The sequence below is a fragment of the Taurulus bubalis genome, assembly GCF_910589615.1.
Source record: "Taurulus bubalis genome assembly, chromosome: 12".
Taxonomy (NCBI): Eukaryota; Metazoa; Chordata; class Actinopteri; order Perciformes; family Cottidae; genus Taurulus; species Taurulus bubalis.
In genome coordinates this window covers 25,049,735-25,066,443 of record NC_136600.1, presented here as the reverse complement: position 1 = coordinate 25,066,443, position 16,709 = coordinate 25,049,735, and the positions used below count along the sequence as shown (strand labels likewise).

The 16,709-nt window shown below is 45.0% G+C and overlaps 1 protein-coding gene across 1 annotated transcript in view; it reads left to right on the top strand.

The window, feature by feature from the left end:
* LOC306745326 (eukaryotic translation initiation factor 3 subunit H) overlaps nt 1-16,709 on the top strand; it is a 45,120-nt gene that overhangs the window by 20,915 nt on the left and 7,496 nt on the right. Inside the window, exons 3-5 of the mRNA XM_079228090.1 lie at nt 2,787-2,954; nt 6,491-6,590; nt 9,867-10,016. Coding sequence (XP_079084216.1) covers nt 2,787-2,954; nt 6,491-6,590; nt 9,867-10,016 — 418 coding nt within the window. The remainder of the gene's footprint in view (nt 1-2,786; nt 2,955-6,490; nt 6,591-9,866; nt 10,017-16,709) is intronic.

Sequence of the window (16,709 nt, the reverse complement as noted above, 5' to 3'; positions counted from 1 at the left end):
CACAGCCACACACACACAGCCTCACTCACTTGCACAGCCACACACACACAGCCTCACTCACTTGCACAGCCACACACACACACACAGCCTCACTCACTCGCACACATACAGCCACACACACACAGCCTCACACACACAGCCTCACACACACAGCCACATACTTACACACAGCCTCACTCACTCGCACAGCCACACACACACAGACTCACTCACTCACTCGCACACACACACACACACACCGCCTCACTCACTCGCACAGCCACACACACACAGCCTCACACACACAGCCTCACACACACAGCCACATACTTACACACAGCCTCACTCACTTGCACAGCCACACACACAGCCTCACTCACTCGCACACACACACACACACAGCCTCACACACACAGCCACATACTTACACACAGCCTCACTCACTTGCACAGCCACACACACACAGCCTCACTCACTCGCACAGCCACACACACAGCCTCACTCACTCGCGCACACACACACACACACAGCCTCACTCACTCACTCGCACACACACACACACACCGCCTCACTCACTCGCACACATACAGCCACATACACACAGCCTCACACACACAGCCTCACACACACAGCCACATACTTACACACAGCCTCACTCTCTCACACACACACACCGCCTCACTCACTCGCACACATACAGCCACATACACACAGCCTCACACACAAAGCCTCACACACACAGCCACATACTTACACACAGCCTCACTCTCTCACACACACAGCCACATACTTACACACAGCCCCACTCACTCTCACACACAGCCACACACACACAGCCACACACACACAGCCACATACATACACACAGCCTCACTCACACAGCCTCACTCACTCACACAGCCACACAGCCACACACACACAGACACACACTCACACACACACACAGTGCCTCCACCCCTCTCTCGCTCCGTGGTTTCTCAGAGTTGCTACACGATCCTCAATCTCTCTCTCTTCCCCCTGATAAAACCCAATCTTCCTGGATTCCTTTTCGGCCCTCTTCCCATCTCCTCCACCCCTATATTATCCCGTAAATCTACTCCGCTTGCGTTGTATCTCCCTGACGATGTCAATCACGAAATAAAAAGGCCAGATAAGGCTCTGGATTGGGGCAGCCGGTCCATCCCTGAGGGACGGGCCGTGAATGAGGCCTCTTTGTCCGTCCGTCCCTCATCCAGTGTCCCACATGTCCGCTGCGTTGCCGTCAGGGAGACGCTGCCCTCCTGCAGGAGATGGATGTGTAATTGCGAGCAGACCTTTTTCAGCGCTTGCTTTCCGCGTCGAGGACAGCGGAGGCAGTGATGACGGAGGAAAGGTGTGGGCGTGCTTTGTGGGAGGTCGATCGGCGACTGGATTAGTGGATGCAAATACACCAGGAGGTGTTGCACGCGTGACTGCTCTCTTTGGCGAGCGCCGCGAGATCGCTTGATGCGGCTGAATAAAATGTGTTTTGACTGCTTTGTATAACATCGCCACCGGGGGGTGGGGCAAATTAAGGCAATTAGGAACGGGGTTCTTACGATCATGGAAAAGTCATGGAATTTTAAAATGGTTATTTCCAGGCCTGGAAAAGTCCTCGGGGAAAAAAATAAAACCCCAAAAGTTCAGTAAAAGTCATGTAAATGTGTTATATTCATGTGTTCATGACGTTCATTTACGCTGAGTTTGAAATAATTAATATGCTTTTTAAAAAAAGACTCAAAATATAAGCAGGCATACATACAGGCATCTATATAAATGTTTATTCTTTTAATCAAACTATTGTCTCATTCATTTGAGTCATTCATTCACTCACTTTTTCATGTTTACACCCAGATTTCACAATGTTTGGTCATGGAAATATGGGTTAAAGTCATGGAAAAGTCATTGGTAAAGATGTGTTTGAACCCTGTAGAAAGAACCCGAAAGAGGAGAGTCCATTTTTCTTTCTCTTTTCCTTCTCTTCCTCACCCTCTTCCTTCTCTTCCCCCTCTCTCTCTCCACTATCCGGCACCTTTCCATCGTCTTTGCTCCGTTTCTTTTAGTCTTCTCCACACACACACACACACACACACACACACACACACACACACACACACACACACACCCTCCCTCCCTCTCTCGTTTCCGCCTCTCCAGTTTGTTCTTGTTAACAGCCCCAGCAGGAGAAGGATGTGCTCTACAGGCTGGGGTCTAGGGGGCCACAGCTGCCCAATAATACCTGATTTATCAACCTCCTCCAGCCAGCCTGCATGGAGATGCTGTTTTGCTCTTGCTTTGGTTGTTTCTTACAGCCGACGCGGCAGGTTGTTTGTGTTTCCTGGCTGCCCGTCCTTAGGATGTGTCTGGTGTAATGAAATGGCTCCTCGTGATGTATCTAGCCTTCTCTCCAGTAGCTGAAGCCTGTCTGTGTGTGTGTGTGTGTGTGTGTGTGTGTGTGTGTGTGTGTGTGTCCCTGATTTCTCTGCCTGGATGTATTTTCCGACATAAGGAATGAAAGGGTGACTGGTTGTTGGTTTTTAGGCATCTCTCCCACAACCACTTGATAACAAAAGATGGAGCTTTTTGTTTTTTTTGTTGCGTTTCTCTCTCACATCCTCGCTGCTCGTTTATTTTCTCACCGCCTTCTGTTCGTACAGCATGTCCAGTTACAGACGGAGACCAAACCCTCTCTCAAATCCCAAAACTGATTTTTTAATTACGTTAATTCTGAATTAAATGTTTTTTCTTTCCCTCTCTCTCTCCATTTCTACTTCTCTCTCTGCCTCCAGTCCAGTACCAGATGGAGATGATGCGTTCCCTGCGTCACGTCAACATTGACCATCTGCACGTGGGCTGGTACCAGTCCACCTACTACGGCTCCTTTGTCAGCCGAGCGCTGCTCGACTCCCAGTTCAGCTACCAGCACGCCATCGAGGAGTCGGTCGTTCTCATCTACGGTAAGTCGACCCAAACAGAAGACAACAACTAACTGGATTTATTGCCACGATGTCCCACTCAAATAAACTAAAAATGTGAGATAACTGCTCCAAAAAGTCCCCAGGTGAGGCCTGGCCCACATCATGTGGACTCCAAAGTCTCTTTAAAAATGTGGCCACAGCGAAAGCATTAAGATATGAAAATGTAATTGAATTAAAAACCAAATAACGGGAAGTTAAAGGAATGCCTAATTGTGTTTGTAATGTTAGACCCGGGCGGCAACCGCTGTTCTGTCAAGCAAAGCCGATGCAGAAGTGCCTTAAACTTACCGTAAAAGTCGGGTTACAAGCCGCTCCTTTCTCCGGTCAGTGTCCCCGCTGTAGCAAGCTAGGAGCAACGCTAGCTAGGAGCAGCGCAAGCTAGCTAGAAGTTAGCGGCGAGCTAGCGGGGGCCTCAGCTGGCTACAGCGCGGAGCTAACGGGGACACTGACTGAAGGGAGTAGCGGTTCGTAACCCGACTTTTACGGTACATTCCTCCTCATGGCCACCAGGGGGCGACACTTCTGGTTACAAAGACATGTCTTGTTGAATGGAAGCCGATGAGAAAATTACCCAAGATGGCATCGAGGCAAAGGTCTAGGCTTGAACTACCTTAACAAAACTCATAAACATTACGAGCGTGCAGTTGTACGTTTCAATGTTGATTTAGGTCGAAAAAAAGTCTAGAGCGGTCCCGGAGTAACAAGGTAGCTGGTAACCACTAACATGACGCACCTGCTTCCCAGTAGAGACCTGTAAGAGCTGCACCACAAAGGCTTCAGCTTTCTTTAAAATTACAGCAATATTATCACTATTAAACACTGTGCGTCTGACTAAATGATGACTCATCACTACATAACCACTCAAAGTGTTCATTGACTTCAGAGGCAGTATTTTGGTGCACTTTGAAGTCAAAATGCCCGACTCTTTCAACATGGTATATCCGGCCGATCTTGCATACTTCATAATCGCTTAGGTTCATGAACTGTGAAATACAAGTTTGCCCAGAGTGACACAGAAAGTCTTAGAAGCTCACTGACCTGAAATCTCAGTCTTTCGTGTTTATCCACTCACTCAAAGCTATGACTGAGGCAACAAGCCAAATCTTCATTTTACTTCTTTTTCCTCATGAAAACAGCTTTTGAAATCATCAATGTTTCAGTGCCGGTGAGGTGAAGGAGCTCCTCTCTGCCCTGTTCGTTCCTTTCAGAATCACTTCAGGGTTGTCATGTTCTCAGATTGTACAAATCCATGACGAGCAAAGCTTAATTTTAACCGGCTGACACATGAACCCCTCTGATCTAGTCCCTTCAGCCAGCCGGTCCTTCCTCCTCCTAAAGGAGGGCTCCGGCTAATGCCGGTCAATAATGCAGCGCTTAATGGATCAAAGGAATTGACATTATTTCCCTTTTTTTTTTAAAGACAAAGGGAAAGAAAATTGATTTTTTTTTTTCTCCTCTTGGTCATTAGCTCGCCGGTCATTTTATGCCGATTGAATCAATCAGGCGCCTCGCTGGCGAGCTAATGACCTCCGTCCAATGGCGGCGTGGAGCTAACGGGACGGTGGGTTGTTGAACCAATGACAACATGGTTATGACCAATAAATAGGTTTTATTGCATGAGGTGAACAGTTAAAGGGATAAAGTGGACGGGCAAAAAATAAACCTTCGATATCTCGTTGGCGATTCGGCGCTTTCAAGTCGGAGACGTATATATTTAATAAATATGTAGCCTAAATTGATTTTTTTTTTTTAACCCAACAAATGCACGCGTGCCAATTTAAGGAATGTTCTCTGTTGGGATTACATTTCACTTTCCTCATTCACTTGATTTTCTTGGCTTGGAGCTTGTTTGGCAGCTGCGACTGAAGCCCAATCTGAACCTGATGGCGTGTGCAAATACACACGCTTTAAAGTCTGTGCTAACCCGGCGGCTAAAAGTACTTTTCAACCAATTCTGCAGGCTCCTAAAAGCTGCATTTTGATTGCGTTAGCGAGCTTTCTGCGAATAAGAGACCGCCGTCTTAATCAAGTGTGGCTGTAGCTGACCAGTGTGGATTGAGATTGGCTGCATCTAGTTGTGTAAATCACACACACACACACACACTTCTGGTGGACTGTAGTTTGGCGGCTGTCAGCCAGTCCGAGCCACTTTTACCACTTTCTCGACTGAGCCGTTCCTCTGAGTCGCTCTAGATACTTTTACGTCTCCCTGTCTTTGAGTTGGATTGGTTTAATATTACAGAGAGCCTGCTGTGTAAATGTCATTTTGCAATCGACAGACCACTAGCTCCTCCACTCCCCTCCTTACTGCTCAGATGTACACACACACACACACACACACACACACACACACACACACACACACACACACACACACACACACACACACACACAAATGTTTTCCATCCCTAAAATGGATAGAACAGAATTCCAGTTAAGTGACGAAATCAATCAAGTGAGAGCTCTAATAGGGACTCGGTCTCACTTGATTGCTTTTTATGGCGGCTCCTCTCCACCTTTTTTAACAGGACTTTTTTGTTTGTACTCGTCTTCACTGGAGACGCTTGTGATATTCAGATCAGTTAGACTACTTTCTCTGTTTGTAATTAGCAACGTGACGCTTAAAAAAATACAATAAAGTGTAGCGCGGCGCTGCGTACATCCTCTTAACTGCTGGACACGGCTTTCACATTCAGTATGGACGCCATGCGTTCTGGATCGTAGCTTTGGCCTGTGATGGATTTGCACATCTGGATAATTTGAGACTTTCGGAGGGAGTTTCTGTCTTTAACTTTGGTTCAACACCATATGAAGCAAATGATTGAGTCTTATTGCACCAACGATAAAGTGGTACAGGTTTCTAGTTGGGATGCTTCAGGAATCCTCTACTCTGGTCCTGAACGATGTTAAATCATTGTTTCAGGTTGTGAAGATTGAAGATTGTCGTTTGCTGAAGTCAGAGAATCCGATTTGAAGGAAGACTTCACCAATAACGTGACCATTTATATATCAATTACTCTTATTTAAACGTATTTATTCTCACAAGCCTCCACGATAAACGGAGAATACAAACATGGAGAAAAGTCTTGATTAAACAAAGTAAATAAAGACATGACTTTACAAACTCTCTCACAACTTGTCAAGAACAACCCGAGGCTCATTTATCTTGTGCGCTCGCTACTTCCCAAACGCTTTCTTCCAAAACCCAGTAGCACGCCTGCACGTTTTTGGCAAAACAACATGCATGTGTTTGAAGTATTGAGCACACGGCTGGATAAAGGACACTTGGATCGTGACGCACGGGTAGCGTGAGAGTTTGGGAACAGATGTTTTGACGTAGCCGTGAGCCGCCGCCCCATTTACTCCGACTCGTCAAGACTTCTCACCGTTTTCGGGGACATGTGGCGAGTAATTTATATACAGATGGTCATTCTGGAGGGGACGTATTCCCTTTTTTTATTTTTTTTTAAAGAGCAGTTTAACATGATTTTTTCCCAACTCTCTTGTCATTCTAGACCCGATAAAGACGGCTCAAGGCTCCCTGTCCCTCAAGGCCTACCGGCTCACCCCCAAACTCATGGAGATCTGCAAAGAGAAAGACTTCACACCGGAAGGGTGAGGAGCGGAAACACGCACAAGTTCACGAATAAATCTTGTTTTAATTCGTGCATATAATGGACATATGGGCTAACATGGCTGTTCACTTTTTTCTTTTTTGCTTATTCGTCGGATGCAAATATAGACTTGTGCATCCACAAGGGAGGCATTTAGTAGCAGTTGCAGATTGATGCTGATGATGATGATGATGATGATTTATCAGTTCGCCCTTGCCTGTCAAACAAATGTACCGTGTTTACGCTTTTTTTTCTGACCGCGAGGCTTATGGTAATTGCTTTTAAATTGCAGCTAAAAGTGAACGTAATGAGGGGACTATTTTCCAGTCAGATCGGGGTAGTCCAAGTGCACAGGCTCACACATGCAGAAACCATCGCATGAACACACACACACACACACACTCACACACGTGCACTGACGAACGCAAGTAAAAGTCCCAGAGGTGTCAAATTGCTGTCCATTCAGGGACTTCCCAATATACATTTCTTTTTAAAAATTCACTAAAAGTGTATTTTCAGGGCGAAGGGAAAATTAAACCTCATTTCCTTTCCCATTTCCTCTATTCCTCCACCTGTGTCTCTATTTCCAGCGACTCTGTTATTGACCCAGTGTGTTTGGCTCAGAGTCAGGATCCTTCTCATTTCTTCAGCTTTTCATTAGTTCTTATGATTTATTACGGCTGCAATTTGTAGCTATCGGTGTTCCCAATAAGCCCATGATTGAGAGAGGCAGGAAGGGACAATATCCCCACATAACAACAATCTCACCTCAGTGGTTCTATTCTCCGAATAGACTGGAAATCTGAATATCAATAATATTCTTTTTTCCCCCTCCGAAGATTCAAAACTTCAAAAGCGTTTAATGTGTAAAAAGCCTCTTTCATGTTGCTGTATTTGATGTTGTATATGCTTGCATATATTGTGCACCTTTCTGAAATGAAAGGCAGGGGATGGATGAGTGCTGAAAAGCCCCGATCCCTTTGAACTGTCCTCCCCAAGTCCGCTGGGCCGTGGAGGCCGTGGTCAATAGCCTCCACTCCAGCTCACAATATGAAGCATCAAATTAGCCGGCCCGTGGAGTCGACCTTTGGCTTCGTCCAGTGGGGCCCGACTTGGAAAGAGCACGGCATTAAGTGTGCCCAGGTCCAGTAGGGTTGAGAGTTTTGTCCCGCCTGGAATGTGCCGTCCTTCCTCTTTCCTCATGGACAACTTTTTGTACATCGCTCTGCAGGCATTTTGAAAAGGTCATAATTTAAGCAGGAAGTATTGTCAAAGCGCTGCAGATGGATAATTGTGAGAATACGTAGAACAAACAGTATTTACGGTATATGATTATAGATTTTACTTGGACTTCTGCTATCCAAACTCGCTTGTTGTTCCTCCCACTCGGCGCTCGAGGCAGATCTGCTGCCTTCGGACTCTCTTCCTAAAGTTTGCCCGAGGTGACGCTCATTTTTCAAAATGACCTTATCAAAAATCAGATGCTCTGCAGCTATATTTATCACACGGGCAATCGCAACACACACACACATCTCTGGTGCACGTGGTGCATTAATGCGGCGAGCGTATTGATTCCATAACAAGCCGCCATTAGCCGCACGCAGACATTAGTTTGTAGCTCATGCTCTGTGCACAAGTGACAGGCTGAACCCAGGCAGTCAGTCAATGCTATTGGATTTATGTGAGACATTAAGCAAAGTTTGAAGTTCCATTTCGTGTTAACAGGCCCATGTCAGAGAGAGAGATGCAGCTTTTCCCCCCAAGGGACAAGAAGAGGTGTTTATAAATCGGTCGATGCTTTGCACGCTTATCAGTAGAGCCCATAAAAAAGTCATTTAGGCGACGGGGTCTAGCGTTGCTCGGGGTGCGCAATATGGACACAACTTCTTCAGATATCAAAATGCAAGATGTATAAAACATCACGGTTCATTTTTCTTCTATTTACTGTAAATTACAAGCCGAGTGGTAACGGCACAATGCTCCATGCACACAATTAGACCATCAAATATGATGTCCATCTGGCCGTAGACGATCTCTGCCCGATGTTAAAAGCATGAAGTTGCCCTCGGAGCTCGAGGTTGAGCAACTGTTGACCCCACCAACTCCCCGTTTATTCACCCACCGGCTGAGAGCATCGTCTTTCCAGGCGTGGGTTTGCTTTGGTCCACAGGTTCACGCTCTCTTGTTTGTTGCGTCTTGTGTGAAGTTTTGAGATAAAGTTATTTGACTTTTTAAAAGATATTTGTTATTAAAAGAAAATGATGTTCTGCTGCTTTAAGTATAAATGTATGGGATTCCATATCATGGTATTAATTAATGAGATTTCCCCCAAATTCTATGCAAAACTAAAGACACAGCAATACAAATGCATTAATACTCGTTGATTGCACAGAACGCGTATCATAAAAAACCCCGACATCAGGGCCACTCGACTTTGGAACGACCTCCAGATGCAGAATCAATAACTTCTTTTAAAACCCATTTTTATAGAATTGCTTTTAAGTGATGTCCTTTTATGTCGGTTTATGATTTTTTTTTTTTTTTAAATGCACTTATTTTGTTATCCTGTTTTTGTTTTATTTGTTAGTTTTCGATTCCATTTGCTCTTTTTTTATTTGTTTTTTGTTGTATTCATTGCCTTTTATGGTAAGGTCCTTTTTTGTTTACTGGTATTTAAGTTATGTATAACTATACTTTGCTTCACTGTAGTGCACTTTGTTTTTAAAACAAGGTTCTTACGGTCATGGAAAACCTGGAAAAGTCATGTAAATATGTTCATGTGTTCATTTACGCTGAGTTTGAAATAATAATTAAGACGCTCAAAATATAAGCAGGCATACATACAGGCATCTATATAAATGTGTATTCTTTTAATCAAACTATTGTCTCATTCATTTGAGTCATTCATGGTTTACTGTATGCTTTGTATTCTCATTGTTAGTTTAAATACTACATTTACTCACTTTTTACTGTTTACACCCAGATTTCACTAAATGTTTGCTCATGGAAATATGTCTTAAAGTCATGGAAATATGGTTTAAAGTCATGGAAATATGGTTTAAAGTCATGGAAATATGGTTTAAAGTCATTGACATATGGGTTAAAGTCATTGACATATGGGTTAAAGTCATGGAAATCCACTGGTCAAAATGTGTATGAACCCTGTAAAAAGGTGCTCTATAAATAAAGTTATTATTCCTCTATTGGGTCAGCCATGTGTTGTCTGCATATAACTGTATTCTAATTATTTCCGTGTCTTCTGCTCTCCTCTCTCCAGCTTGAAGAAGGCCAACATTGGCTTCGAGCACATGTTCGAAGAGGTGCCGATCATCATCAAAAACTCCCACCTCATCAACGCGCTGATGTGGGATCTGGAGGACAAATCCACGGTCGCCGACAAGCACGAGCTGCTCAACCTCTCCAGCAGGTCAGACGTGAGCTCCTGCTGCCATTTTACCCAGAAGGCCATAGGCCATAGAAAACGTGAACGCTATCTGGATCAACTATTTCCAACATGTTTTCCTCAGGAGACCCAACATGTGCTTTCTGTTTCTGGGCCATTGTTCATCTATAAACAATAGTTCAACCTTGCTGTACATTTTAAAGGGAACATGAAGGTGATCCCACAGATTTAACGGCTGTAGATACTCATGAGCGATTTTAGTTTCTCCCTCAACTGTAATTTGTTTTGTTTATTTCTGAGATTCAAGGCTCCTGTTTACAGAACATTAAAATGAGTAATCTTACGTTGCTCTTGGAGAGACCTCTTCTGAGAGCATAATGGCAGGAAGCTTGTCAATCTCGGGACTTGAGAGTCCAATTTCCCGTCCGTGTTTCATGCCGTGTGATTATATTACAATATCGTCTATTTATATGACACTGCCTGCATCAAGGTGTTTTTTGTAAGCACATTGGCAAAATATGAAAAATATACTGTCATAATAAGGTTCTCATCTGCCTCTGTGTAAAATCACTCCACAATAAAATCCACAAACAGCTTATTTATGGAAATGACATCACCCCAAAGCATCAAACATGATGCACAAGTTAATTAATTTGCACATGGGCGTGCATATACCTATTTAAGAATAATGTCTTGTAAGAAACGTCTCGCAGGCTTTACAGCCATGTCGTGGCGTCTCTCTGGATCCGCAGGGTTCCTTCCCAGACGTGAGTTAAAGCCACTTCTAAATTAAAATTGATTTGACATTAGGGGACTCCCGGGCATTAGTCGGTGTCTTCTGCACGGTTCTAACGTGTACCACATCGGTGCAAAGAATACAAGGTCTATTGATGTTTTGGTGCTAATTCGTATCGTATTGCTGTTTTCACACAAGGAAGGCTAGTTTACATTTTTATCTTTTTCTTATTATCTCAAAAGACCCATGAAAAGACCAAATCTCGTGCTAAACACAAAGGGTTTGTGTCGACGAGGCTCATGCTGCTCTATTGTCTTCCAAAACCTATTGAAACTGCTTAAAAGAGCCATATTGTTGTATTGGTTGACTTATTCCTTCATTACAATAAACACGGCTGGTATAGTTCATTCTGAAACGACCCCTTCAGCTGCATTGCTGATCTCTGGAAAGCAAATCCTCACACACGCTTGCTTAGTTCACTTCCACTTTTGTCATCGGCTTTCATAACTTTTCCTTGGAGATTAAAGCTGAAACACCAGTTCAATCCTTTAAGACCTACGTTAACCCGGCGTACAGCATCGTGACATCTTAAAATGTTGTTGTTGTTGTTTGGATCACATCTGTAACTTATCTTATTTCACTTATCGCCGTACCCGTGGCTTGGTATCGAGCGTAGTCCTAAACTAGCTGCAGTAAATGCCACGTCTAAAATGTCAAAAATCTATTTATTCAGAAATGCCTCTAAAAAAAACAAAAAACAGGACCTGCCATCAAACTTTGTCTTCCATCACTAATGAGCACAATGCGACTAAATATCACCCCACCATATCAGCTCACAGACTGGCACTTAAAAAGTCTGGCGTTTAGATCTCGGAGGCTCTCAGCATCAGTCTCTGGAGGATTTATCAGCAATCATTTATGGAGATAAACCGCCGTGGAGCAACAGCTGTGACGCTTCCCAAGGGCAGGTGTGAGAAATTAGCACAATAATGACTCAAAGTGCTGATTTACACACCGTTGGCTTCGCAGCGCTTACTTCTACGCCGCAGTGCAGCGCATCGGGAGTCCTGTAACCGGTGATCGAACCACCGGTCCGGTGTCGGAGGCGAGTGCCGGGCCCTAATTTTGGCTCCTGACCCTTTTCTTTCTTTTCCCCTGTGTTTGAGTCGTCATAGGAACCCCAAATGAATTCCAATACTTGTGTTTATTGTGTGTATTTGTTCAGCAAAGTCTTGGGAAAAAAAATGTATATCTGCAAAAAAATCACTTTTAAAAGATATTTTGATCAAAACTATGAACATCCAGCACGATATGAGCAAGATTTTCCCCAAAATGCCTCCTCGAGCCTGTATTATGGAGCCTTAACCACAGCCCAGATACTAATAAGACACCTTTTTGCAAAGATTATGACCTCATAGTCATAGTAGAACACAGCATTTGGGTGTTCAAAGGAGTTTCAGTCAAAAAACGGTGTTGTTTGGTTAAAATATGGAGTTTACGTAAACACTTACTTTATTTTAATTATGTTTCACAGCAGATGTATCTTCTCACAAGGGTTGCGGTATTGTAGCAATTTGAATGAAGTTAAACAACGACGTGGTTCCGGAGATAATATGGTGTTGTGTTTTTAGGCGCAGGGGGATTTTCGCACCCTGTTTTTTAAAGGGTCGCCTCCTAGAACTGTCAAATCTACTGAAGGAGAGAATACCTCACTTTGTTTTCTTCTTGCATATCGTTCCATTTCTCCAAATGACTGCTCTGAAGTTGAAACATAGCTCTTTGATGTGACCCAAAATGGAGCAGAAGCAGCCGGGCGCTCCCCGCGATGTCTGACAACTTCAGGAAACAATTTCATCTCGCGGCGTCCGTCTCTCTCTCTCTTTCTCTCTCCGCCTTCTGCTGCTGACAGCCCCGCCCTTTTCTCCTCGTTTCCACCTCTTCAAAAAAAAAAAAGACACCGATAATGGGTTTTATTTAATGTTTTTCCCTTTTGTCTCATTTTCCAATCTGCGCACCCATTTGTCAATGTCATCTGCGTCTCAAGCTGAGTGAGTGCAGTTTCACTCCAGCACGCAGGGTTGTTCCTACCACAGATGATGATGTTGATCGTGGTGATGGATTGCATGAATGTAAATTCATTCGTCGCCATTTCCCCCCCCCACAAAACAACCTTGATGACTCCATATATGCAATGATGCAACGCAGCCTCTACTCATGTCGAGTCAAGCTCTAACACAAGTCTTCAAATCTGCCCGGCGTTCATTACAACTCATCCTCTGCACCTCATATTTGCTTTTTGTTCTGTGTGAACGAGCAAACTCCTCAGTCCATCGCTTCCCGTCTGCTCGGTGTAATTGGCCTTCGCCATAGAAATCTCGGACAATGGAAGGATGGGTAAACATGGCGTTCTGCTCCACAGGACTGCCCTGATGTGTATTCAGTGAGGGAAAGGGTATTGTTGAGTGCAGGGAGAAAGGAAGGTGAATAGGCATAACTGGAAATCTGGCCACAAAGACATATGTTGCCTTGGAAATGCACTTATCCATTGAGCCGGACTTTGAGGACTTATATTTGTTATTCTCATACAGTTCTTCTTTGTTGCAATCAGATAATGGGAAATAAGGTATGATGCATTTGTGTCAAACCCTCCATAAATCAAAAATATTAATCGCACAATCACTTATATTGTCGGCGAGATGACACTATAAGCTTTTGTTGGGTTTTCGGCTCTTTCGTGTCCTCTTTTAAAACCTGTTTTTCTGCTGCAGGAGCAAACCAGCGATCCATATTGCGCCTCGGTTCATCAGTTGAAAAGGTTCCATCAGAGTAAAACACTCATTCTTCAAATGGAAGTCACCTCATTGGCCGCTTTGTTAAGGAACTCCCCTCTGAACTTTTCAATTTACTGCCCATTTTTGCTCACACATCAATACATCTTTAGAATTTGTCCTCTATTGTTCTGTGTGGATATGAGCTTGTAGACACACACACACACACACACACACTACACTGTACGGGCTGCCATTAAAGCTGACTTTAAAACGGAATCGTTGATGATAGGAATTCCCTCCGCAGACTTTGATTTCTAATTCTGGATTGATCGGAGGGCTCGCTGACCTGTCTGAATAATTCAACCCTTCGGCGCTGCTATGACCATACGCTCTGTACTGTAGAATGCAATCACAATTTCCAAGCACATGTTTTGAAATACCAATCGTTTTGTGCACATTTATGAGCCATTGTGTGTGTGTGTGTGTGTGTGCTTTTTTCCTCGCATACTCCGGCTTTTATTAAGTAACAGAGCATGCTCAGAAGAACGAAGCAAACTCAATGGAATCCCTCATCACCAAGCATGTGTCAAGGACGCAGAAAGACTCATTTTGAAATACAAAATCCAATGCACGGACTCACTCACACACACACACGCTCATTTCTGTCCAACACAAACACTTGACACATGCATAAACGACAGATGTTTTCAAGGGTCCTGCTCTGACTAAATGTTTTCCTCTGCATATATTATGAATGCGCACCACACGACTCAGCCGCCTTTTTGCTTGATGAAATGGTTTTAAATGGGCTTTCGTCAGGGAGAATCAGTTCTGACACGGTGAGGGACTCTGAGGGGAAGTGCTGTGGCGAGATCTGGTCCTGGGCCATCGGGCTTCATGTTTACAGCTCTGACGCCGCAGTGGAGGGTTTGACAAACTGATCACACACACGAGTCCCTCGCAGGAAAATACAATGCGACTGCAAATGGTTCGGCGGGGAAAAGACGGTTTGGAATCGTACTCTTTTCTCAGGTTTGTTTTAATCGACATTTTCCAAAGTGAAAGGAGCGGCGAGAGCTCATTTGCAGCGTTTGCCCACGGAGCTCGTTTCCCTAACAATCTGCAATCCAGGGGCAGCAGGCCGGCCTTGAGGCTCCACGCAACATACACACGCACGCGCCGCACGCATGCACCATGCACACGCATGTACCATACACACACGCGCCATACGCACACACATGCACGCACGCACCATGTACACGCAATACGCACGCGCATGCACCATACACAGGCACGTGCACACACCGCACGCACGATACACACGCACCATACGCATGCACTTTACACACACGCAAGCATGCACACGCACCATACACACACATGCACGCACGCACCATACACGCGCACGTACACACCATGCACACGCCATACACACACGCACGTGCATGCACCATGCACACATGCACGCACCATACGCACACACGCACCATACGCACGCAACATACATACACACGCACGCGCCGCACACACACACGCATGCACCATGCACACTCACGTACCATACACACACGCGCCATACGCACACACATGCACGCACGCACCATACACACGCCATACGCACGCGCATGCACCATGCACACACGCACGTGCATGCACCATGCACGTGCACACACACCACACACACACACGCACCATACACAGGCACCATACGCACACACGCACCATACACAGGCACCATACACAGGCACCATACACAGGCACCATACGCACACACGCACCATACACAGGCACCATACACAGGCACCATACACAGGCACCATACGCACACACGCACCATACACACGCACCATACACAGGCACCATACACAGGCACCATACGCACACACGCACCATACACAGGCACCATACACAGGCACCATACACAGGCACCATACACACGCACCATACACAGGCACCATACACAGGCACCATACACAGGCACCATACACAGGCACCATACACAGGCACCATACGCACACACGCACCATACAAAGGCACCATACACAGGCACCATACGCACACACGCACCATACAAAGGCACCATACACAGGCACCATACGCAGGCACCATACGCAGGCACCATACGCACACGTGCACCATACGCATGCACCATACGCACACATGCACCATACGCACACACGCACCATACACACGCACCATACACACCATACACACGCACCTTACACACACGCAAGCATGCACACGCACCATACACGCACTCACGCACCATACAGACACGCGCACCTTACGTACACACCATACGCACCTTACACACACACACACACACACACACACACACACACACACACACACACACACAGGTGCCAGGATATGGATAGTTTTACAGGTTGCCGTGCATGTGAGAGTAACACACAGCACTAAGACGCAGTGTTCATGAACTGATCTTTCTGCGTGTGGTTCCATTAGCTTTATCTCTGTAAGCAAGCTTGATGGACGTCATCCGTTTGTGCGTTTGCATGTAAATGTAATTAAGGCGTTTGATGGCAGCCAGAGATAATCACGATGAGTGGCTTTAGGGTGTGCATATATTTTACATATTGTATGGACGCTTTAATTTTATGCACATGAATGTTCTGCATGAATGACTTTATACTTCCTGGCATCTCTAATATTTACCACCGATAACACTAAACATTAGAGTGCATTAGTACACTGTACATCAATGCTGCCTGTTTTTTTTTTTTCAGAAATACCTTTTGTATGATTGTAATTTAATTTCATCAGTTGTGTTGTTGGATTTTGAATTCTATAAATCCATAACAATTCCCTTGTTAGTTTCTTTCCTTCTCGCCTTCGCAGCACCAGGAACACTAACCGTGTAGCCGGGGGAAATGAATGTCATGGATGTCAGCGGCATACTGTACCGTAAACCTTTTTAATATCGTGGCGCCCCGAGGCGCTCGTGACGGTTTACGTACTGCGGTTCAAACGACACACCAGGACACGCAGCAGAGTTCTCCTCCTCGTAGATGAAGCCTGCGGCACGGAAACGGTTTCACTACGCCTCTCAAACTGCAGGAGACTCGCGTTTTAAATACTGAAGAACAAAGTTGCCTAAAAAAGAAAAAGAAAAAAGGCATATGCGCGTTTTGCTCGGGTCAATTCTGGTTACAATGGAGCGAGTTCCTCACTGGTACAGATGGTTGGAGG